General features: G+C 46.7%; 1 protein-coding gene and 1 pseudogene across 3 annotated transcripts in view; one reads left to right on the forward strand and one right to left on the reverse strand.

Moving 5' to 3' along the window:
* TEF (TEF transcription factor, PAR bZIP family member) overlaps nucleotides 1-24,772 on the forward strand; it is a 161,271-nt gene that overhangs the window by 94,882 nt on the left and 41,617 nt on the right. For all 3 annotated transcript variants that reach the window (XM_078683076.1, XM_078683067.1, XM_078683059.1), the window contains exons 2-3: nucleotides 724-1,041; nucleotides 3,257-3,522. In XM_078683076.1, the coding sequence (XP_078539202.1) occupies nucleotides 724-1,041; nucleotides 3,257-3,522 (584 nt within the window). The remainder of the gene's footprint in view (nucleotides 1-723; nucleotides 1,042-3,256; nucleotides 3,523-24,772) is intronic.
* Nucleotides 6,786-24,772, reverse strand: part of LOC144799485 (uncharacterized) — a 37,795-nt pseudogene continuing 19,808 nt past the window's right edge.

Here is a 24,772-nt window from a genome sequence, read left to right on the forward strand (position 1 = left end):
CCGTGTGTGATGGTGTCTAAGGGGGCCAGGGGCTCTACAGGTGGAATGGAATTGAGGCTGTTTATAATGCTGACAAATTTGAGGTCAGTCACCACTTGATCACTCTGAAAGTCCTGCTGCATTTGTGCTGCTGAGATTTTGAGGCCTCGTACCAGCCTCATTGCTCGTTTACACACTGCTTGTGGGACATTCTGGTCTCTCATACCACCCTGGTCATGTTCTTTTGGGTAATGCCACCAACCAGCATTTGTTGTTGCTTAGTTGTAGGTTGCCTAGATGTCAATGTGGGTTTGTTTACAGCAAGTTCGCGCTTAAAATCCTTACGTTTTGTGTAACTATATGCTTAACTGAAATAGATATATTCTTTGGTTCCCAAGATACGTGATATACCATTAGGTGACACTTGATGTTTCTTTGAGTGAGTAGCTAACTTCTAGGGGTGAAAAGTGGATAACAATTGTGGTCTGTTGAAGTCTGTGAGAGTGCGTCAGGGTGTGACGCTCAAATGGGGGGAGAAGTAGCAACTTCCTTAATTTGTGAGAGGCATTTCTAATAATGTGAGCTTTTAGGTGTCACTGGCATATCTTTTTGGGGGTGCAAAAGTAAAAATGAAGTTCTGGTCTGTGCAGCACAATGTGGACTTCTGGCGCTCTGTTACTTTGTGAGGGCTGCTATGAGAATCTTAATGTGCCTTTTTTACCCTTCACATGCCATCTCTTGCAGATAAGGACGACAAGGTCAAATCAGATGATGGTGAGACCCTGGGCAATACTCTTTTGTCCTCAGCTGCCCTCATGCCACCCATTTGGGACAAGACCATCCCATACGACGGGCAGTCATTTCATCTCGAGTACATGGACCTAGATGAGTTCCTCCTGGAAAACGGCATCCCCACGGGCCCAGGCAATTTGGACATAAACCTCCAAGCTCAGCTGCTGCCTGTCGCGAAGCTGGAAGCACCTGACGAGACAGCCAGCACTTCAGCCACTGCCTCCTCACCCCTTTCGCCATCTAGCATCTTCCAGTGTTCCAAGGATGGAGGTAAGCTTTACTTCTTTGATACCTACAAATATAGCCCACCATCATACTCCACTCACAAAATCTCCCCAAATGTGTGGCTTAGGGGTTTACTATTATAGTGAATCAGAAGCGGAAATAACTTTAATCGATCTCAATAAATAAACCTTAAACATTAAAGAAAACTAGCAACTGCATTAAAAAACAACTAATATCCACAAGTACATAATAAAACAATTTATGTGGGAGAACAAGAACCTCAAGAAAAGGATCCCCTATGCATTCCTTTCAACATGATTAATAGTACACAGTGTCTAAAATGAACTAAGGGGTGGGGGGGCGCCAGTGTGGCAGGTATATTCAGATGTTACGCCCAGCAGAAATACGAGCAAGGCATAATGACAATGGTAACCTCCTGGCAGAATTAATCACAGAGCTACGACACAAAGCCAGAGCCAAAAACTCACACCTCAAAACATCAAGGGAGTCAGAAGGGCTAATGAGGGCTACAAGGGGGCAGCTAACTGCGATGCTAAAAATACAGTACATGAAAAGTTAAAAAGACCTAGTTAGTCATCGAATTACTGACCACAGATCTGGGAACCTTAATGAGACTGTAAAAGTGCAAAAAACAAAATCAGGCCTCCCTGGGTAGGGAGCAAACCCCATTAATATGATGTGAGCATGGCAACGGTGGGAAAGAATTACAGACTGGTCCAGCATATATCTACACAATCTTCTTATGGTCCCAAATCATTGGTAGATTAATAAGAGTCCAGAGGTGACTTCCTTTGTAGTCCTCAAATTCTTCCTAATCTTGATTACTACTGTAAGGTAGGTAGAAACAGTTTCTATAATATGAACAGAGGCTAGCCATTGAAGATGTAGTGCCTGCATGTAATGTCTTATTTAAAAAAAAACTCAAATAGTGCGTGATCTTGGTAGAGCATAAAACCACAAAAAATCATTACGTGTGAAGTACTTTGTAAGGAAATAGAATAACAGGAATCCAAATTATGCTCCCAGTTACTACAATAAGGGAATGCTATCAACCGGTGGAATACATTGAGTCAGAAACTCAACTAGTATAGTGGTTTGGAGCACTCTTTCAGGAACTGTGGCAGTAGGGAGCTTGTAGGCAACCTTGATTTCCTCAGCTCCTGCAGAGTGGCCCAGCAAAGATTCTCATTCTCCTTGCGGTCAACCATGAATCCTAGGGAATATTTGTGTTTGGCAGTGTTTGTGCCCTCATCATAGGGGTTACTTATAGTACAGACTGTGCCCTCCTGAAGAATTGACACCAGCAGCCCTGCTCCATGACTGCAGTGAAAAACATTTGAAGTCCTATAACCCTCTGCAGAGAAAGAGATCCTGTACTCCTGTAGTTCCTTTCGTGAGACTTCTCTCTGTAGAACATCCCAATGCTCTTTCACTTCTTTCACCGCCCAGGTATCAAAAGGATGCTTCACTGAATCTGGGTTATGCGAGCACTGTGCAGATAAGGGCCAGCCAAGCCTGGTACTGTCAAATGGTGGAGCATGGTTCTTGTTAGTGTAGTATCTGTATGGTCATCTAGCCTACAGCTTCGTAGAGTGACGTACTGTGATAGCCATGCTACGCTCGTCTTATCTCAAGTTGTTCTTTTAAGATCGTAATTGTAACCCATTGTGTCCCAAAGGATGTTTTGCCGGTCTGATTTGCAATAGATTGTGATTGGTTCCTGAGTGTTTGTAGGAGCTGCAACAGGTTTTCTTTGCCATCATGCTAAATCCAGCCAGCCATAACATGACTTTACCTCTTGGCCCTTAATTACCTTTTTCCTACCTTTGCCTACATATTAAAGCTGCATCCCTTGGCCTGCTGCATTTCTTGTTAAGTGATAATTTTTCCTCCTTCACCTCTAAAGCGAACACTGCAGCCTAGGGCAAGCCGCCATCTCTAGGCACTTGATTCACCTTTCTTTTACCTTAGCCTTCACATATCTTCCACCTTAGCCTTCACATATCTTCCACCTTTACCTTCATACAATACACTGCAGCTTATTATAAGCCACCATCTCTGTGCACTTGCTTCGCCTGTCTTTCACCTTTCACCTCTCTTCCACTTTCACCTCCACAATAAGCACGTCAGTCATCATCTCAGGGTGTTTGATTCCCTCTTTATCTCTGCGTTGAACTCTGCAGCCCCTGAAGCATGCTACCTTCTCTGGCTTGTTGGTTCACTCATCTTTGTCTTTCAGACACCTCGTTGCCTACAGAGGAGCAGTTGGAGGAGGAGGAGGAGGAGGAGGAAGAGGAGGACCAGTGTGACACTCCGAGCCCCATCGATCCTGACAGCATTGAGGTCAATGTCAACTTTAACCCTGATCCCACAGACCTTATGCTTTCCAGCGTACCTGGTGGGGAGCTCTTCGACCCCCGGAAGCATAAGTTTGCAGAGGAGGAACTGAAGCCACAGCCAATGATCAAGAAAGCAAAGAAGATTTACACACCAGAGGAGATGAAGGTACTGGTTCTCCCCACACCTAACCCTTCTACCAACCTCTGCCCCCCATGCTTTAGACACATGTTTCACTCCTGCCCTACCCACTGCCTCACCAGTACAGTGTCTTATGACAGTACTGAGACTGTCTCAACACTACTCCTGCAGTGTGTGGGCTGTCCAATCTTCCTCCTTGCACCTGTACAGAGACGGTCTCCTCAGATGTTTCAGTTCCAAGTCACTAGCCTTGCCACAGCTACCATCTGTTAAGGGCATGGTTTCAGTTGCTATGTCTCTTGCTCCTCTCCTGCATAGTAGTTGTTGTTTATCCTTTATGTCCCAGGGCCAAGTATTACTGTATGTGCCTTCAGAATGTAAGGTGATGAAAGAGTCAAAGCATACTTTAGAAGTTTAGAAGTTCGATACAACCTGACACAAAGGAATAATACTTAGTAGCACTCAGTGAAAGTCAGTGTCATATCAGCCTGTCATCTAATGTTAGACACTGACTTTGTAAGTTGTTTTCCTTTCAAACAGAGGTTTCAAATGCAAGGTGATTTGTGATCCCTCGCCGACACCCAAAATATCTGAAGTCTTAGATTCCATCTTAAGTCGATTTTAAATATATTTTTTTTAATCAAATGATTAGAGTGTAACTTTGGAGTTCCTGGACCGTTGCATTACAGAAGCAAAATGTTAAATTTTTTCACCGGAATCCCTACCTGCAACACTTTTAAAAAACATTATCCACCCAGCACCCACTTTGCAAGTAAATAGTAACGAAGATATCAAGGCCCGGTCGTAGGAGAATAACTGAGGGCGAAGGGGTTATGGAAAATACACCCTTCCAATTCTGTCCTAAGTGTAGCAGCAAGTTCCTATTATTAGATCATCGAAGGCGAGTGAATTCTGTCCTCTTAAGGAGCCATGACAAATCCACCTATTTCCCCGCCAGACCTTCGGAAGCAAAAAAAAGTTCTCGCATTGTAGAGAATGGTGGTAGGCACATTACAGAATGTAGTGTCAAGACTCTCCAGAGCCATCCACCATGACTGGGGTCGAAGTCATTAAGGGTACATACTTAGATGGAGAAAGGTTAGGCCCTTTGGTATTTCAAGGGCTCAGATGAAAAAGAGTTGCAATATGTTTCTCCCAGTGACTCTGACATCAGAGAGAATTCTTCCCAGGGCCCCAGGTGGAATCCCCACCCAAGGCAAAGACTGTGATTCGTGTTTCCCATCCACCACCTTCTGAGTTTCTTGCATCAGGGTTGACCTTGAGTGGAGTTTCTCCTCCAGAGCAAGGAATGACTCAAGAGGGCATGCCTCAAGCCTTGAACCACCACTGAAATGGCCAAGTCAGCCTTCACCGGCCACTGATCCAAATCTAGCCCTGCATCAAAAGCGAGTCTCTGCTCTGGTAAAGCCTCAAGAACATGGCCTTTATGTCGAGACACCATCTCTGCACCAAGAGTCTGAACAGTCGCTTTGAAACTGAGACTGACTCCGAAATTGACCTTGAAACCAATACCTGGGTGGGCGCAGAGGGATTCAACACTGTCAGAAGTTCAGGGCAAGCAGCTTAATGTCAGAGAAAGATTTATATAGATCCGTTCATGGCGTACATTGTAGCTTGGCCCCCACATCTTACACTAGGTGGCTAACCCCAACTAAGAAAAAATTCCTAACATTTAAGGAGGCATTTCCAGAAGAGCTTGGAACTTTCCCAATTCCTTAAAAGACTGGGTCTAGGAACACAGCCCATCAACAGCAGATTCCCCTCCACATTCCCTATCCTGTTAACACTGTCTACCAGTCACGGGTGAGTGTGGTGGGGTGGCAAGGGGGGGCGGCGGTCACGTGGGAGGGGATTTAAACATAAAAAAAGCTTACATTACCAGGTCCTGCGCAGCAGCATCTGCTCCTGGCCAGGTCCAGTGGTTTCCTGCTGCTTTCTTGTTCGCCTTCCTCCAGCAAGAACAGGAAGCAGGCAGCCTCCCTCCCCTCAGCCAATCACAACGCTGCAAGGGCAGCGTTGTGATTGGTGGGGACAGCGCCCAGCCGGGCACGTATGGGAGTCCATTTTCATAGAGAAAATGCAGAGTGCGTCAGAGGGCCGACCACACAGTCAGGGCCCACAGCATTGGGCAAGCCACTCCTCCATGACCTGCCCGCCCCCAACCAGGCATACCCTTCTGCTTTCTCGCAGAGCGAGAAGCGGAAAGATCAAATAGTTTTTAAAATACCATTTTATGTTTCTGTTTCTCCCACTGTGAGAAAGCAGTGGGCGACACTCCTCTGCCCTTATGGAGACACCGCCCCTGCTGTCTACAAAGATTTGCATCCTGCTGCTGATCTTCCCAACCCAGGGGACGCCCCTTCTACTGACAGCAAGCAGGAGGAAATGTGTTACTTACCTGTAACGGCAGTTATCCAGTATTGGTATCTTTCATAGATTCACATGCCTGAATCATTCCCTTTCATCGGGATGGGAGTCCCCGGTACATAACAAAAGTAATGTCTCACTAGACATAAAAAGAGGCCAAAGGCCTCACATTAATAACATATCCAGGTCCTTTTGTAATGAGGACCAAACTCTAGAGAACAACCAATCAGCTATCACCACCCTCTGGAACCTTCCTGGAAGGAGCTCTAGTCCCTCAGATTTTTGTAAGCACAGTGCTAATTAGAGGTAACACTGAGAGAACCAGGTGAGCCCTTTCAGGGGAGGTGGGTGGGTTGCATGTGCAGCTATGAAAGATACCAGTACTGAAAACTGCAGTTACATTTAAGTAACGCGTTTATTATGCAGTATTAGAGTATCTTTCATTGATTCACATGCCTGAATCAGAGTAGCAAGTAATGACAAGCACATTTCGAATGGCACAGAATGTACAAGTTCACCAGATAAGAAAATATCAATGTGAAAGTAGCAAATATCAATACTGCAATCAATGAAAACACAATGGAGAAATGTGTGTATAAACAGAAAAGAAGGCTCACCTCTATTGAAATAGATGACGTAACACCGCCTGTCCCACTGCAGCATCTTTTATGAGTTCTGTATCCAAGCAGTAGTTCTTGGTAAATGTGTGCGGTGTCCTCCATGTTGCCGCTCTGCAAATGTCTGTGATAGGCACACCTGCAAAGAGTGCCATGGATGTAGAGACTGCCCTCGTGGAGTGGGCATGAACTGTGGAGTGCAAGGGTTGGCCCGCTTGCTGGTGACAGAAAGTAATAGCTCCTGAAATCCACTGAGAAATACTTTCAGTGAGTGGAAAACCTTTCCTAGTCAGACTGTAAGCCTTGGCGTCGTAGAACAGCAGTGCCAGACAGTTGGCGGAAACCAGTAGAGGCGATATCCATTGCACAATCGATCTCGGAAGCCAAACGTTCGCCCTCCAGCAAGATCTTCTTTGCTTCTTCCTTCAAGTCGTCCGGCAAGGCCCCCAAGTATGGAGCAATGTCCGCCCACATCTGCCTGTTGTAGCGCCCTAATAACGCTAAGGAATTGGACACACGCACTGTCAATGCAGACATGGAAGAAAAACGTTTTCCAATATTATATGTCTGCCTACCTTGTCTGGAGGAGCGGAGCAGAATGGTTTTTAGACTTCCGCTGGGCAGCCTGAGTGATGACGGAATCAGGCTTGGAATGTGCGGTAAGGCAGGCTGGAGCGGTGTCCGGAGCTCTGTATTTTTTTGTCTAGACGAGGTAACACTGGGGGAACTGAAAAAGGATTGTGCATGATTTTAACACCCTGATCCCAGATGTAGTCTATAATAATCACAGATCTTACAGACTATTTAAAAGGCTCCTTAAAGTTGTAAAGGAAGCAATCCTGCTGGTGAGAAGGCATAGGAATCTGGAAACGCTGTGCAGCCCTTTCCAAGAAATTATGAAAACCCCCGATATCCTCAGGAGGCGAATCAGCTTGAGTAGGCACCGGGGACGCTGGACAAGGGATAACGTAATCATCCCACTCATCATGAGTCGATTGTGAATCCTGGAGCTCCCCTTCCTCTTGTTGATCATCCTCCTCATCATCCGTGGAAGGTGGTGGAGATAGTGTGGCAGGCAGAGACTGTAGAGGTAGAGGTGTAGCCTGTGGCCTTGGCGGCGGAGAGACAACTGGAGTATGAGACGTAGCAGAAGTAGGAAATCTCTGCTTGTAATAAGAAATTGGAGGTCTTGCTAGTCATAGTCTGAACTCTCCAGGTACTTAACATGAAGTTCAGAAGGACTTGTCGCAGCTCTGAACATACTGCCATCATCTGAATCTTCGTCCTCTTCCAAAAGGTGAGTCGGAGGTAATGGCTGGACCCTGCTAGGGGAAGTCAGGGCAGGTTTCGACATGCGGTTTGTTATTTTGAGGTGGACATACGCACTTTCCACTTTGGACTCTGGTGTCGTCGACGAGCTTGACTTAGGTGTAGTCGTCGATGGTGAAGCACCGACGGACACAACTGAAGGTAACGTCGACAAAGCTCCCGTCGACAGAGCCCTCGTCGACTGTGTCATCATCGTCAACGGAGTAGACGTCACAGAACACTCCTAGTCGACGCGCTTGTTGTCTATCGTAGCATCGGCGCTGGCTTGGACGTTGACTATGATTTTTTAAGTTTTATCGTCAACGATAAAGGTTTAACAGCCATCGACTAGGAAGTCGCCGTCGTGGACGATGCTGAGGATGCCAAGGAGGTAGAGACAGTCGTCGTCGACGTTACTCCCACAGCTGTACACAGGGATTTTCTCGCCGTCAAAGCCACCGTTGACGAGGCAGACGTCGACGAGGTGGAAATAGGCTATTTAAAGGTGTAGAACCTCCTGAAGAGAAACCTTTGTTGGTAAAGCCTTAAGGTGTGCCTCTGAAGACTTGTCTGCGTCTTCTTCTGAGGGGGCTGCGACGAAGGCCCTGGAGAAGCAACTCTGGGCCTTTTTTGTGAGGATCTTAAAGACTTGGAGGAGCCCTCACTCTCCTCGGAAGACCAGGCTTGGTCTTTGTCTTTAAGTCTCTGCAGCCAAATTAAAAGGCATCCCTCCCGGTCTTTAAGGGTCTTTGAAGGAAAGGTACGACATACCTTACAGTCCGTTGAGGAGTGGTCTGGGTAAAGACAGTAGAGGCAGTCTATGTGTTGGTTGTCGACATGAAGCCTCTTCTTACTGCAGGAAGCACAGGGCCTAATAAGGCCTTTCTTAGTAAGCTTTTCCTCGAATGCCTCCCATTATCCAGTGATAGCTAGGAGCATAGTGACTCGATCTCAAGCACACCTACTTCCAGGTCCCCATCCACCCAGCACACCACCAGTACCTCAGGTTGGTGGTACGTGGAAAGCATTATCACATCAAAGTACTACCTTCTGTGGTGACAACAGCCCAGAGGGTTTTCAGTAAATGTCTTTTCAGAAGTGGCAGTTCACCTTGCCATTGTGCCATACATATCTTTCCATATCTGGAAGTCTGGTTGGTTAAAAGCAGCATCTGAGAGCAGCGCCTTGCTCACACTGAAAAATCAGTCTCTATCCTCCAAACATTAGTGTTCACTGTCAATGCCTAAAAGTCTCATCTCTTTAATGCAACCCTTTTTGGGAGCCACACTGAATACCATTGCAGGCAAAGTGCAACTCTTAACAGCAAGACAGTGATGGCATTTCTGAGTCTGCTTCCCCCTGCATTCTTTGACGGTGAGAATGAAAGTGTTGGGAATTATGGTGTCTTGTTTTGTTGCAGTAGTACTAAATACTCGCTCGCACCTGCACCCATTGCAGGAGTGCCTTGACAGACATTGGTCCACAAACTGTTATGCGGAACAAGAAGCTCATCTGGGACAACTGACAATCAGTGACAGTCTGCGCATAAATGTGCTGGGGCTAATGTCTATTCTAATAACACTAGGAGTGTTTTACAAAATGCCTTGCAACCAAACAGTGCTCCTTCTAGCATTCACCTGGGCAAGACATCCGCGGTACTCCTGGAACTGTCCAAAGATCCACACAAGAGGCTGCCTCTGTTAGCAGAACTCTTCACATAACATCACTGCAACACCTTGACCTCATGGTACTGAATCGTGTAGTTTGGCACCTGAAATTTGAGAACCTTTTACTCCAAAAGATTGCAGGCAAATTCTTAACAAGGCTTCTAAGCCTGGAACAAGTGCTATTTATGCGGCCAAATGGAAAATATTTGTTCACTACTGCTATACTTTAATTGCGCAGCCCCTACAGGCCTCATTGCAAGATATTATCTGTTACTTGTTGCATCTAGAAAAGGCAGGGTTAGTATGTCTTTCTTTCAGGGTACTTATAGCCTCCATGGCAACTTACTGAAAAAAGTGACCAGTTAATATTCCAAATTCCATTTGTCAAAGTCTTTACAGAAGGCCTTAAAAGGATAATAACTCCTACAGCTTCATCAGTGCCCTCATGGGACCTCAACAATGTTCTTATTCGATTCCTGGGTTGCCATTTGAGTCCACTGCAGCTTCTGTCATGCAAGGTGGTCCTCTTGATTGCAGGAGCTTCTGTTTGTAAAGTTAGCAAAACTGCAGGCTCTAATTGTGGAGTAGCCTTTTATTGTAGTCCGCAAAGATGGGTCGTCCTCAGAACAAACCCTTGTTTGCTGCCTAAGAACATCACTCACATTCCATGTCAGTCAAACCATTGATATGCCGTTTTTTCAAATGCCTCTGTCCCCCCACCCAACCTGCCCTTCTCCCCCCACCACCAACCTCAGTCAGTTGTGTAAAGGGTTTTCCACATTCTAAGTGTTCAAAAAGAGCCTGCATGTATTATATTGACAGTCCTCAATCAACTAGAGAGGCAAAGCAAGCCTATTTAGCTTTTGTCAAGCGACTCTTACGAAAACCCATTTACAAAGCAGGCCTTGCTGGATGGACAGCTGTATGTCACACTAAGCAGGACTGTAATGCTCTGACGTGGGTTCCCGTGCACTCTGTCACCAGAACCAAGCTGTACCCGGCTGATGAGCCCTTAACAAGGGCGAAACTGTTTATCAGTTGCTTGTGTTCCGGTTCAGACAAGCGTTCATTAATAACCATTGACTGTTGTACAAATATTTTATGGAAAGCTTGAAGATATATGTGTGTATGTGTTTATATTATGTGAATTATATATATCAGAAGCAAACCGGTCCCAAGGCAGCACTTACTAACTGCTGGTGTTTTGGGCAGACCATCAACCCAATAATTATAATATTCAACAAGATTATCACCGCACTCCCAGGAATTGTGAAATTTGTCTTTTTTTCAGAAGACACTCCTAAACGTCACTGACGCCTTTCGACTTCTCGTCTTTCTCAAGTGGCATGGTTCAAACTTAATGAGTCCTTCTTTACTGGCTATTCATAGATTTAATTGAAAAGGCATTCTGGATGTTGGAGTCTAAAAATTCTTAACACGGAGTCAAATGCTGCTCCAAAATTGTGATCTCTGCCTTATGGTGCGGGCGATGGTACATACATTTCCTCCTGTGTAGAAAACATCCAATGCCTCTCAAAATAGCTGACGTTCCGGGGCCCATAACTGCATATGTTGTTCAGTCACGGGCCGCAACGAAGCCAAATTTGCGATAAAAGGATATACCTCCTTGCCTCCTGGAGATGCACCCTCTCGTGGTTTGCTTGGGTGACATTTTGAGTCCTTGCATTCCAGGCTATCATAGTCCCTTAGTGTTAGTACACCATGCAACGATTCGTATCGCATCCAATTTGCCACAAGTAAAGTTCTCTTTTAACTGCTTGCGGGCCGGCGCCGCTGAAAAAATTCTGCCCAAAGCAAACCAGTCTCAAGGCAGTGCGCACTAACTGCTGATGCTGGTGTTTTGGCCAGATATATCGTATATCAATCACAAATATTTAAGGCTCTTGGCTTTTCTACATAATAGCCCACTTTTAGGTTTATGTTAAGCTGTGGCCTAGTCCGGCATTCAAACTTTAACCAATTATTGTGCTTCTTGGCAGACCTGAATGACCACACAGGTCGTGCAAAATGTCTTTAAAATTGTTTCAAATATCTTGTGCAACAGTACCTACAAGCCACCGCTTTAGAAAACCTCTGCTTCTCGAGTCCATGCAAAGCTTGTGACTGGCATCAGGACTTCCTGCACAAGCGAAACATTCCTTACTTGTAACAATCGATTTGTAGCTTGCAGCGCTTTACATTACATTACACTACGTCCCCCAACTCTCCAGATGGGAGCTCATGCGTAATTTAATATTTTAACATTAATTACATTTTAAATCTTTTTCTACATTAAACCAATATACATATATTGTCCATCTTCATATCACTACACCTGCTTTCTCTCTCCTGCATGGGAAAACACAATCTAAGGATCTTACCTGGTGCATTGTGAGTTTCAGGAAGGGGACCACAAGGCACCTTTATATCGAAACCTCTACTTTGAAGAAAAACAATTTGCAACATCAGCACCCAACACTAGATGGCAGTAGTGTGCAAAGCATGTGATATACAGCTCTTCAAGCTGCAAACCGATTTTTACAAGTAACATTTTCCATATATAGATAGATAATCATTTATTTATTTATTTATGTTAAGTTTTGTATAGCGCTAGCTAGACCCGTAGGTATCAGAACGCGTTACATAAACCCTGTAAAATAAAGCAGACTGAAATTGCATTACATAGTAAGCAGGCAGTAAGGAAGCAAACCAGGGATAAAAAAAAAAATACAGCATGAAAAATAAGGTGGTTAACACAGTCCGGTCACCAACTATCCTTGAATGTCAAGAGAGGAATAAACTCTGATATTGAAGTCTAGGTTGGTTGGCGTTGGTCAGGAAAGTATTTGTTAAGGAGATGGAGTTTCCGGTCCTTTTTGAAACCGGCAAAGGAGGGGTTGCATCTGAGGACTGTAGGGAGAGCGTTCCACATCCTGGGAGCGTTGCCAGAAAACTATCTATATTGTGTGTTTTTTTTTTTTCAGTTTCGGAGGAATAAGGAGTGAGTTGGAGCTTCTCAGAATTCTGGATTGTCCTGCTCTTACCAGTTTATTGTTCAGGTAGTTAGGGGCTGTAGAGTGAAGGGTTTTGTGTGTGATGCAGGCCAGCTTGTAAATACACCCCCCTTCCATGGGAAGCCAGCTGAGGGAGTTGAGAACTGGAGTGATGTGTGCAAATCTTTTTACTCCAGATACGAGTCGAGCGGCCATGTTCAACACTGCCCTTAGAGGGGCTAGGTGAGCTTTTGGGGTCCGTGTTAGGATGGCGTTCCCCTTGTCGATTTTAGAGAGAACTAGGGATTGTACTACTGTCTTCAGCTCATCTTGGGGAAAAAAGGTTTCAATTTCTTGGTGTTTAAGAGAGAAAAGAACAGTTTTTGATGTGAGCCTCCATACACAAGTTCTTGTCAAGGGTGATGCCTAGAGGCTTAACTGAGTCGGATAGGACGATGGGGCAGTTTAGGGCGACCAGATTCTTGAGCCACTCTTGGATTGGATTATGATTGCTTTTTGGAGAGAATAGGATTAGTTCCGTTATATCTGGGTTGAGCTTTAAGTGATTAGCGTTGAACCAAGTTTGAATCTCGGTTAGAGTGGCATTGAGGTGTCGGATGTCGCTGGGAGATTTGATTTTGAAGTAAATTTGGGTGTCATCAGCGTAAAGGTGGTAATTCACTCCAGCTTTTTTCAAGATGATTGTGAGGGACTCCATGAAGAGGGACGGGGAGAGGATTGAGCCTTGCGAGACCCCAAGTGTAACTTTTGTTGGCTTCATGAGACCGGAGTTGATTTTAATTTGTTGCGATCGGTGTTGAAGGAAGTATGTGAACCATTTTACTACTGTGCCATTGATGCCGGAGCACTTTGACAAGGTCTCAAGAAGCGCTGGGTGATTCACTGTGTTGAATGACGCAGATAGGTCAACAAGGATGAGTAGACAGGCATCACCTTCATCTAAAGCCTTGTGAATATCGTCAGACGTTGAGCATAGCTGTTTCCGTGCTACAGCCTTCCTGAATCCTGACTGAAAGGTGTCGAGGAGGTTGGACTCATCAATGTGTTTGTTGAGTTGGTGGAGAATGCATTTCTCCAATGTTTTTGCAAAGAATGGGAGGTTGGAGATAGGTCTGAGGTTGTTAAGATCATTAGGATCGGCTCCTTGTTTTTTGAGAATCGGGGTGATTTGTCCAGGTTGAAGGGAGACTGGGACACAGCCTGAGGTGAGAGAGGTGTTGATGATTTTTGTCCAGAAAGGGGAAATGGTGTGGTTGAGTATAATTGTGGCTGGGATGGGGTCCATAGTGTGGGAGGAAGGTTTTAGGTTAGAAATTATATTGAAGACCTAATTTTCCGACATTAGCTCAAAGTCAACCAATGTGCATTGTTTTTTAGCTGGAGGTAGGCCTGATTGTCCTTGTTAAGAATTCTTTCTGAATGGTTAAGGGTGGTTAAAGGGGGGCAGGTTAAGAGGGAAGGAGGTTTAGCGGTTTGGATGAAGGATTGATCAATTTTTGAGACTTTATTATTGAAGAAGGTGGCAATTTCTTCACATCGCTCATTGGTGGCTTTGGATTTCTTTAGAGGGGGTGCAGTTTGTTTGGCTTTTGACAATGTTGAAGAGTTCTCTTGGTCTGTTTTTCGTCAGATCTAGTTGGCTGCGGAAGAAAGACGCCTTTACACTGAAAATGTGTTTTTTGTATGCCTGCCTAGCTGATCTAAGTTGCGTTAAATGTAAGGTCGAGGGGTTTAGCCTCCAAGACCTTTCAGTTTGTCTGAGTTGACGCCTTTCCTCATTCAGATCCACATTAAAGATTTGGTTCGCCTCAATTGTTTGAGTTTGAGTGGAGCTACTTGGTCTAAAACCTCTGTCATTTTTGAGTTAAAGTGTGTAGTGAGGTCATCGGTCGTCCATGATGAGGGTTGGAGTTGAAGATGGGCATGAATCCTGGATTCAAGTTCGGATAAAGGGACTTCTTTGATGTTTCTGGTCCAGTGTTTAGGTTTGTCATCATGAATAGGTTGGTGGCTGACCAGTGCATCAATCTTGAGCAGAATGAGGTGGTGGTCGGACCAGTCAATGGGAGAAATCGCTCCCAGAGAGACCAGTTCATTGTTGGTAATGGTCGAGTCCAGTGTTGCACCTTTGATGCGAGTTGGTTTATTGATGAGTTGTTTGAGGTTATATATTTCAAGTAGGTTGGATAGGTTCTGGACAGTGGAGTCTTCAGGGTCGTTCCAGTGGATATTGAGGTCACCCAGGAACACGTCTTTAGCGTCTGTCATGGAGAACCGTGATATTAGGTCTGTTAGTTCTTCAGGGAAAAGGGTACGCTCTCCAGGAGGATGGTAGATGGTGTAGAATTTTATGGGTGAGGGGCCCTTGGCAGTGAGTTCGAAGCCTAGGTATTCAGACGATTGATATTCTGCAGGTTTAAGTTTGGTAATCTGTAATCCAGCTTTGTAGATGATGGCTAGTCCTCCCCCACATTGACATTGAGCCAGGTTTCGGTGAGGAAAGCAATGTCAATTTCTTCAGCGAGTAGAATGTCAGCAATGTCTGTGGCGTGTTGTACTGCTGATCTGCAGTTGAGTAGCATGCAAGAGAGAAGACGTGGAGCCTCTGATGGGGGGGAGTTAGGTGGATAGAGGAGTATTGAGCAGGAGGTCTAGGTGAGTGGACGGCTTTAGGGATTCTGTTAGTGCCGATAATAACCGGGATGGGGAAAGGGGCTGACTTCTAGCTCAAATCGAGGTAAGGGTCGTTGATCTCATCAGGTTTCGGTATCGAAAAGGGTTGGCGATCCTGGTTAGGTTGAAGTGCCTGACTCACTGACGGACTGGAGGGTCGAGGGGTGCTCTGTTCGTTAAGGGAGAGGTATTGAGTGGGGAGAGAGCTCAGAGGCTTGATCCTGTTGAGAAGGTCTTGTTGTAAGTATAGGAAATCAGCTGCACGGGAGTTAATTTTCAGCTCCTTTCTGTTCAGTTGCTGTGCTATTGAGCTGAAAAAGTTTAAGGTTTTAGGCAGGGGCCGAGAATGGCTTGGGTCTATGGAGGGAGAGTGAGCAGGGTTTAGGGATTGGACGGAATCAGTGGGATTAGGAGAGGAGAGAGGTTGGGCGCGGGAAGCCGGATTAGAAATGCTCCCATACAAGGTGTTCAGAGGAGGAGTAGAGGGTCTGCTGTCCAAGTAAGGAGGGAGAGAAATTCTAGGTAGGAAGTCCGAGTTCCGGGGAATGTCAATGAGATCGACGGTGGAGTCAGGTTGTGTATGTGGGTGTGCGACAGCGGAGTAGGAGTTTGCAATGATAATGGGGGGGAAGGTGTCTGCTGGATTGGTGACGACGTTGGACATGGGGATGTCACGGGGGTTGTCAGTGAGGTAAGCGGTGGAGACCAGTCGTGCCTGTGGATGTAGGACATCTGAAGGGGAGTGTGCAGTGGCAGTAGGGGGGAGAGTGACCACTGGATTGGAGATGACTTTGGGCAAGGGGAAAGTAAGGGCCGGGGGGAAAAAGGTCAGTGTTTGAGGAAGAGGGAGTTTCTGAGGGAGGGTTCAGATTAACATGGGTCAAGCGGAGAGTGCCTGTGGGGATTTCAGTCACGAGAGGGAAGGGGGGGGGGGGGGGGGGAGTGTGGGGGGCAGAGGTTAGAGTCCGAGCTGTCAAGATCTAGATCAGTCTTGTGGTGCTTGGTAATGTAATTGTGAGTTTGTTGTTCCTGGTGTGATCCATTGATGTAATAATGGTGGGTGTTTGGGGCGGAGAGTAATGATAGGGGTAGTGTGATTGTAGTGGGTGATGGTGGATGTTCATAAGTTCAGAAGAGGTTCTTCAGGGCAGGGAGATTGGATCAGTTCCACGTTATTAGTGAAGGTGATGGTTGGGGGGTAGGGGAGATATGGTTTGATGGCTCAGTTGAGTTAACAAGGAGAGAAGTGGCGGTCAAAAGTGGTGAGGTGCGGGTCGGTGGCCTGTATGAGAATGGTTCCAGTTCTATAGATGGAGTTGGTGAGTTCCCCTTTGAAGGTTGTGGAGATGGTAGTGGAGATTTTTTCAAAAAACACAGTTGATGGACAGAATGTAGAACAATGTCATACATTCACCCCAGTACAAGGATCTGGGCCTAAATCCATCGTTTTTTTGCACTCCACACCACCCTAGGTTAGACACTGGCTATATGCAAATCAGCTCTGACCCTGTGCCTCATGGGAACAGTCCAGTCCGAACTACCAAGCCATGTCTTTCCCAGACCGGAATCAAGCATCCAAGGACCGGTTTCTGGCTATCAGCCTTCATCAGCCTGGATAGCTTGACTCCAGTGGTGTGGAGGGCCTGGGACTCACGTCTGAGCATACCCAGCACACTCGGGTTGAAAATTGCAAAAAACACAGTTGATGGACAGAATGTTCGCCCTAAGTGTGGCAGGGTATGCTCAGACGTTAGTCCCTTGCTCACTTGGCCACTGGATTCAAGATAGCCTGGCTGATGAGGATTATGAATCCGAAACCGGTCCCAGGATGCTAGTTTCCGGTCCAGGGAAGACCTGGCTTGGTAGTTCGGGCTGAACTGTTCCCATGAGGCACAGGGTCAGACTGATTTGCATATAGCCATGTCTGAACTGGGGTGGCCGAGGGAGCTAAAGAATGGTGATGGATTATACCCAGATCAGTTGACTGGGGGTGAGTGTTTGCTCAAACACTCCGTCCATCATCCCCTTTTGTATCGCTTTGTTCGCCCCAAGTGTGGCAGGGTATGCTCAGACGTGAGTCCCTTGCTCACTTGGCCACTGGATTCAAGATAGCCTGGCTGATGAGGATTATGAATCCGAAACCGGTCCCAGGATGCTTGTTTCCGGTCCAGGGAAGACATGGCTTGGCAGTTCGGGCTGAACTGTTCCCATGAGGCACAGGGTCAGACTGATTTGCATATAGCCATGTCCGAACTGGGGTGGCCGAGTGAGCTAAAGAATGGTGATGGATTAAACCCAGATCAGTTGACTGGGGGTGAGTGTTTGATTTGCTCAAACACTCCGTCCATCATCCCCTTTTGTAGTGGAGATTTTTTCACCATAGGGAATGATTACTGACTTGGCGACTTGAAGGTGTAGAGAAAAGGTGGTTTTCCATTTAGTCGGGCGATTTGTGTAGAAAATAAAGTTAGTGTTCGAGGCATGTGGGCTGCTGAATTCATATCTGTGCATAGATCGCCGCCTAGTGTTGGGTCCGGATGATTGCACTTTGTTGTCCTGGAAGAGTCTTCGAAGTATCACGAGATAGGTGACTCCTCCCCTGGACTACAGTGCACATGGGCATCCTCTCCATGCTCAGATTGTTTTTTTCCGCCATTGGGTTCGGATGCAAACTCCTATACTCCAACTCTGAATCGAAAACAAAACTTTCGAAAGGCCAAAAGGCCTTCGATTTCGTCGGTATTGTCTCGTTCGTTACCTCTCTACTCGATACAAACCTCCATCTCGAATCGGTCGTCGACGCGGCCCGCTGGGCCTTTTCGACGCCACGTGAGCCGACCGTCGATGGAAAGAAGCCCGTTTAAAAGGTGCCCACAATGCCACTCCAAGTTCCCCCATACTGATAAACACTCAGTATGCAACAAGTGCCTTTCCCAGACCATAGGGAAGAAACCTGCCCGGCCCTTCCCAGTTCCGGTCGAAGAAAACCATACGGATCCGACGGGCCGCTAGGCAAGAAATGCAGCGACAGGCACTGGAACCGGACAACATCTTCGATGATGACCAGGACCTACCGGACGCTCAAGACTCGGACCTAGAGATCGTCACAGTCGAGGACTACTCCGACTCATGAGTACACTGCCCCCGACACCAATTGACCCGTCACCAAAGGCTCCGGTCGAGGCATCGCCAACAGGCCTTAGCCAAGATCATAAAAAACTTTCGACAGCCCCGCCTTCCAGCTCGGCTCCGAAAACGAATACGAAACCTTCTGAAACCCCAGGGCCTAGTAACATCGCCCCGAAGAAGGTTCCTGAGCCAAAAAAGGTCACCGACCCAAAGGGCGTCGATCCAAAAAAGGCCGCCCAGCCAAAGAGCGTCGAGCCGAAGAAGACTGTCGACCCCGCAAAGGCCGCTCAGCCAAAAGCCGTCGACCCCAAAAAATCGGTCGACCCGAACAAGGGCACGCAGCCGAAGGGAGCCGAACCGTGGAAGGTCGCCGAGCCGACCAAACCTGCGGTTCCGAAAACTGTCGATCCGGTGCCGTACCGAAACCATCGAAGCCGGACAAACCTGTCGACCCAAACGTAACAGCTCCAAAGACACCGGTCGATCCAAAAAAGAACATCGATCCAGTGAAACACACTCATCCAAAGAAGCCTACGGAGCACAAAAAACGTGTCGACCCGAAAGTTCCGGTCGATCCGAAAGCACTCGTCGAGCCGAAATCAGGTCCCGAGCCGAAAAAAACCAGAAAAACACCAATGGTCATCAAAACCAGATTTGGTCGACCCGAAAAGGTCCAACACTAAACCCAGGACTGTAGAGGAAGAACTATTCCACCCAGATCCATCCGAGGACCAAGCAAAAATTTACATTAACCCAGACACTGGTAAATTACCATCCTGCATAGGAAAGAGACCTTTGGACTTTGAACCTGATTCACCTATCCCGCTGGAGAAAAAGGACTTTGGCACTTCTCCCACAAGACCCTCAATGCCTTTTCAACCTATTATGCCTTCCACACCCTTTGCACCTACCTCACCTTCTCACCACGGGGACGGTGAGGGGGACAAAGGGTATGAACCACAGCCCTTATATGACTTTCCTCAAGATCCAGCCCAAGAGGAACCTTGGGAGGAGCCTACAGACCCTTATGACACCCATCCCATCCCTGATGTGCCCACTTATCTCACTAAGCCATCACCCACTGATGACACAGTAGTATTTAACCAACTCCTAGATAGGGCAGCACAATTCCACAACGTGGACATGCACAGTGACCCAGTGGAAGAGGGCTTCCTCTTTGACACTTTCACTACTGCAGAGAAAAGTCAAAACACTTCCCATGTTGAAGGGAGTTCTAAAACATGCACCTGACATATTCAAGGACACAGCCAGGGCACGGGTAATCAATCCCAGAATAGAAAAAAAGTATAGACCGGCTCCTACAGACCCCACTTATATCAAGGGCCAGTTGCCGCTAGACTCACTAGTGGTTGCTAACGCACATAAAAGAGCCAACTCTCAGACTACAGGGGAAGCACCTCCCCCTGATAAGGAGTCCAAAATTCTAGAGGCATCAGGGTAGCGGCACAAGCATCCAATTCTTGGAGAATTGCTAACACACAAGCCCTACTGGCTCGTTACGATAGGGCACACTATGATCAGCTCTAAAGCCTTATGCAACATTTGCCCGAGCCGTTTAAAGCACAAGCAAATGATCTCATTCGGGAGGGAAAATTCATATCAAATGCCTCCATTAAATGTGCGCTGGACGCTGCAGACGCCGCAGCTAGATCCATTAATACTAGTGCCTTCCTCCGCAGACACGCATGGCTGCGGGTTTCAGGTTTTAAGAATGAGATGCAGTCCACCATTCTAAACCAACCCGTCAACCCAGATTTTTTATTTGGTCCTGCAGTAGACACCATCTTGGACAAAATGAGAAAGGACACAGAAACCGCAAAATCCAAGGGTGCACTGCAATTTCTGCAACATAGGGCCTCCTTTCGACGCTCCTCATACAGAGCAAATACACGAGGAAATGCTTCACAAACATCTGCCTCCTACAAAGGTAACACACAAGGTTCCTTCGCAAAGAACACCTCCAGAGGTGGTTACAGAGGTAACAGTAATAAGGGAAGAGGGCGGGGAGGCAATAACACCAGAGCCTCTGCCACCACAAAACAGTGACTTTATTACGCTGCCTCCAGACCACTTAACACCAGTCGGAGGCAGACTACAACAGTTCCTACCTGTCTGGCACGCAATCACCACGGACAGGTGGGTAAGAGAAATTATCCAGTCTGGTTATCATCAAGAACGAACTTCTACGCCACCAAACATACCACCCAGACATTGTCCAATGTCCATAGAACACATCACCCTACTTCAACAAGAGGTGAAAAGCATGCTGGAAAAGGGGGCAATAGAGCAAGTCCCTTTCCACCAACAAGGGAAAGGAGTATACTCCCTATACTTCCTTATCCCAAAGAATGACGGTTCTCTACGACCGATTTTGGACCTCAGGCCCCTAAATCAATACATACTATCGGAGCACTTCCATATGTTCACACTACAACAAGTGCTCCCACTGCTACGGCAAGGAAACTTCCTAGCAACACTGGACCTCAATGATGCGTACTTCCACATACCCATCCATCCAGCCCACAGAAAATACCTCCGGTTCACAATAGAAGGGCAACACTACCAATTCAAGGTTTTGCCCTTCGGGGTTACCACGGCCCCAAGAGTGTTTACAAAATGCTTAGCGACAGTAGCAGCGCATCTCAGGAGGCAACACGTCCATGTGTACCCTTATCTGGATGATTGGCTAATACAAGCAAAATCGTACCAAGAGTGCGCAGCACACACGTCCCACACTATCCAGTTGCTACACAGCCTAGGCTTTACAATCAACTACACAAAATCGCATCTGCAACCTTCCCACATACAGCAATACCTGGGAGCCACTATAAACACCTCAGTGGCAAAGGCGTACCCAAACACAGCAAGGATAGCCAGCATGCAGATACTGATCCGCAAATTCCTGCCACAGCACTCCCTGCCGGCCCAAGTTTTCATGCAGCTGATAGGCATGATGGCCTTCTGCATATTCATTGTCCCCCATGCCAGACTTCAAATTCGCCCATTACAGGAATGCCTAGCACGGCAATGGAACCAGGCTCGTGGACAACTAAAAGACCTAGTGTTGGTGGACAGTCGCGCACACAAATCTCTGCAGTGGTGGAACCCACAAAACCTTTCACAGGGGCAACCTGTTCCAAGAGCCGGTTTCACAACTAGTACTAACAGCAGACGCATCACTGACAGGCTGGGGAGCCCATCTCCTTCAGTACACAGTACAAGGGCTCTGGACAAACAAACAAAGAAGGCTGCATATCAATCAACTAGAGTTGCTAGCGATCTTCCTAGCCCTAAAAGCCTTTCAAAAATACGTGTACAACAAAACGGTGTTGATCCGGACGGACAACATGACCGCAATGTACTATATCCAGAAACCGGGAGGAACCCACTCTCCACAGCTGTCCCATCTGGCGCAGAGCATATGGAAGTGGGCAATTCAAAAGAACATCTTTCTCCTAGCAGAACACCTCCCAGGGAAGGACAATCGAGTTGCTGACCTGCTCAGCAGGCACAGCCAACAAATACACGAATGGGAGATTCACCCCCAAGTTCTCCAACCATTCTTCGAGGAATGGGGTCACCCAGAGGTAGACCTCTTTGCCACAAAAGAAAACTCCAAATGCCAGTACTTTGCCGCCAGATTCCTACATCCGTTGTCACTGGGCAATGCGATATGGATGAACTGGTCAGGCAAATTTGCGTACGCTTTTCCCCCAGCACCGTTGATCCCGCTGGTGGCACGCAAACTGCGACAACACTCACTCACCCTAATCCTAGTTGCTCCCACATGGGCGAGACAACCATGGTACACAATGTTCCTAGAACTTTCAGTAGTTCCTCATCAAAAACTGTGCCTTGCTCCACATCTTCTAACTCAGAACCATGGAGAAATAAGACACCCAGATCCCAATCAGATGAACCTAGCGATCTGGCTCCTGAGGTCTTAGAGTTTGGATACCTTAACTTGCCCCCAGACTGCATGAACATCATTAGGGAGGCAAGAAAACCAACCACACGAGCGTGCTATGCAGCAAAATGGAAAAGATTTTATATTTACTGCAACAATAACCAAATCAACCCATTAGACGCTTCCATACAAAATATTATATGCTACCTGCTGCATTTACAAAGATGTAACTTAGCGTACTCTTCCATACGACTACACCTAGCTGCTATAGCAGCATACCTTCAGAACATGCAACACCTTTCACTGTTCTGGGTACCAGCAATTAAAGCATTTATGGAGGGCTTAAAAAGAGTGATCCCTCCAAGACACCCTCCTTCCCCACTCTGGAATCTAAATATAGTGCTTAACAGACTCATGGACCTCCTTTCGAACCTCTACACTCATGCAAATTGCAATTCCTAACCTGGAAGGTTGCATTCTTAGTTGCCATCACCTCACTCAGGAGAGTGAGCGAATTGCAAGCACTAACAATTCAAGAACCCTTCATGCAGGTACATGCTAACAGGGTAGTTCCTAGAACAAACCCTAAATTCATGCCTAAAGTCGTATCCAATTTCCATATCAATCAAGCAATTGAACTGCCAGTATTCTTTCAGAATCCACAGTCAGTAGCTGAGAGAGCCCTGCACACACTAGACGTTAAAAGATCTCTACTATGTGGACAGAACTAAATCCTTTAGGAAAACAAAACAACTGTTTGTTGCTTTTGCACCACAACACAAAGGAAATCCCGTTTCAAAGTCAGGAATAGCCAGATGGATACTTAAATGCATTCAAATATGTTATCTAAAAGCTAAACGCACTTTAACCGTCCCCCCTAGAGCGCACTCTACACGGAAAATGGGGGCATCCATGGCTTTCCTAGGGAATATTCCTCTCGAAGACATCTATAAGGCAGTCACATGGTCCACCATACACACTTTCACTAAACACTACTGTGTAGACGTGCAAGCAAAACAGCAAGCTGCTGTAGGCCAGGCTGTCCTCAAAACTTTTTTCCAAACTGCTGCAGCTGGCACAGGTGGCCACCGCTAGAGGAGATACTGCTATTCAGTCTATGCACATATACGAATTCAGCAGCCCACATGCCTCGAACGGAATATGCTACTTACCAGTATGCATCTGTTCTTGAATGTCAGCATGTAGGGCTGCTGACATTCATATGGCCCACCCTCCTCCCCGGCGCCTGTCGCAGCTGCAGCACTATCCCTAGCATGGACATCTCTTACTTTCCTATCTCCATCTCTGCCACAATGGCGAAAAACAATTTGAGCATGGAGAGGATGCCCATGCGCACTGTAGTCCAGGGGAGGAGTCACCTATCTCGTGATACTTCGAAGACTCTTCCAGGACAACAAAGTGCAATCATCCAGACCCAACACTAGGCGGCGATCTATGCACCGATATGAATGTCAGCAGCCCTACATACCAAGAACAGATGCATACTGGTAAGTAGCATATTCCTTTCGTGTTGCCGTTGGTCGATGTGTGGTAGTTATCAACAATGAGTGTTTCCAGGTATTGTTTTAGAGTACTATGCTTGAAATTCTTTTTTGCATTACTGGTCATTTTGTCTGGGTAGTTAATGGATCAGGAGTTTGGTCCGTAGCGCACAAGATTCGAGTTCCGGGTGGGGTTAGGTGGCCGCATGGTTGAATGGTCGAAATTCCGAGATACCATCAGGACTCAAGCCGAAGAAGAAATGCCGAGTCACAGTCCGGGCTCAAGCATCCTATAGCTCCTTTTGGGTGTTCATTCTTGGCAGGCATCTTGCGTCTCTCTCGTAGCAGCAGTGTCAGACGGCCATGACTCTGATTGAATATACTGAGATCTGCGTCATGGGCGCCATCTTAGGGGCAGGCAGTGCTCTGTTGAAGATCATCTTGGCGGTGAAATTGGCCTTGCGAAGAAGTGCTGCTCCTTATCACCAGGTACCACATCTGTACATTATAGAACATGCACGTCGCTGGCCAATTGTAAAACACTTGATCACTGAAATGATCGCCCAGAACTGGTACAGGGGCGCTATTTTAAAGTCAGGCGTTGCACCCATGAGAATGCTGTGTCGAAATGATCGGCTTGGCAGTAGCTCGCTCCTTGTAGATATCAGGGACTACATCAGCTGTAATACAAGGACTTCAGGAGCCAGTTGTAGACGATCGTATCCATTGTTAAAAACAATAATATCTAGTACATGGGCGCCATTTTAAGGTCAGGCGATGCACCTAAGAAAAAACCGCTGCGTTGAAGAGATAGCATGAGAAACCTAAGAAACATAGTATCGCTCCTTATACCTATCAGGTACTGCCTCAGTATTAGATGCTCGGTTTATCCGCCGTGTTACCGCGTAATTATGCAGTAGTGGTTGGGGCGCTCCCCGTGAATTACGAAAATCGCTGCCATTTTAGGGTCAGGCCATTTAAACTAATGGTCACCGAAGATGAGAGCCATTAAGCAGAGTTGCTGCCGATATTGTACCTGATTGGAGCTATA

Source organism: Lissotriton helveticus, chromosome 1_1 (genome assembly GCF_964261635.1).
Source record: "Lissotriton helveticus chromosome 1_1, aLisHel1.1, whole genome shotgun sequence".
Classification (NCBI taxonomy): Eukaryota; Metazoa; Chordata; class Amphibia; order Caudata; family Salamandridae; genus Lissotriton; species Lissotriton helveticus.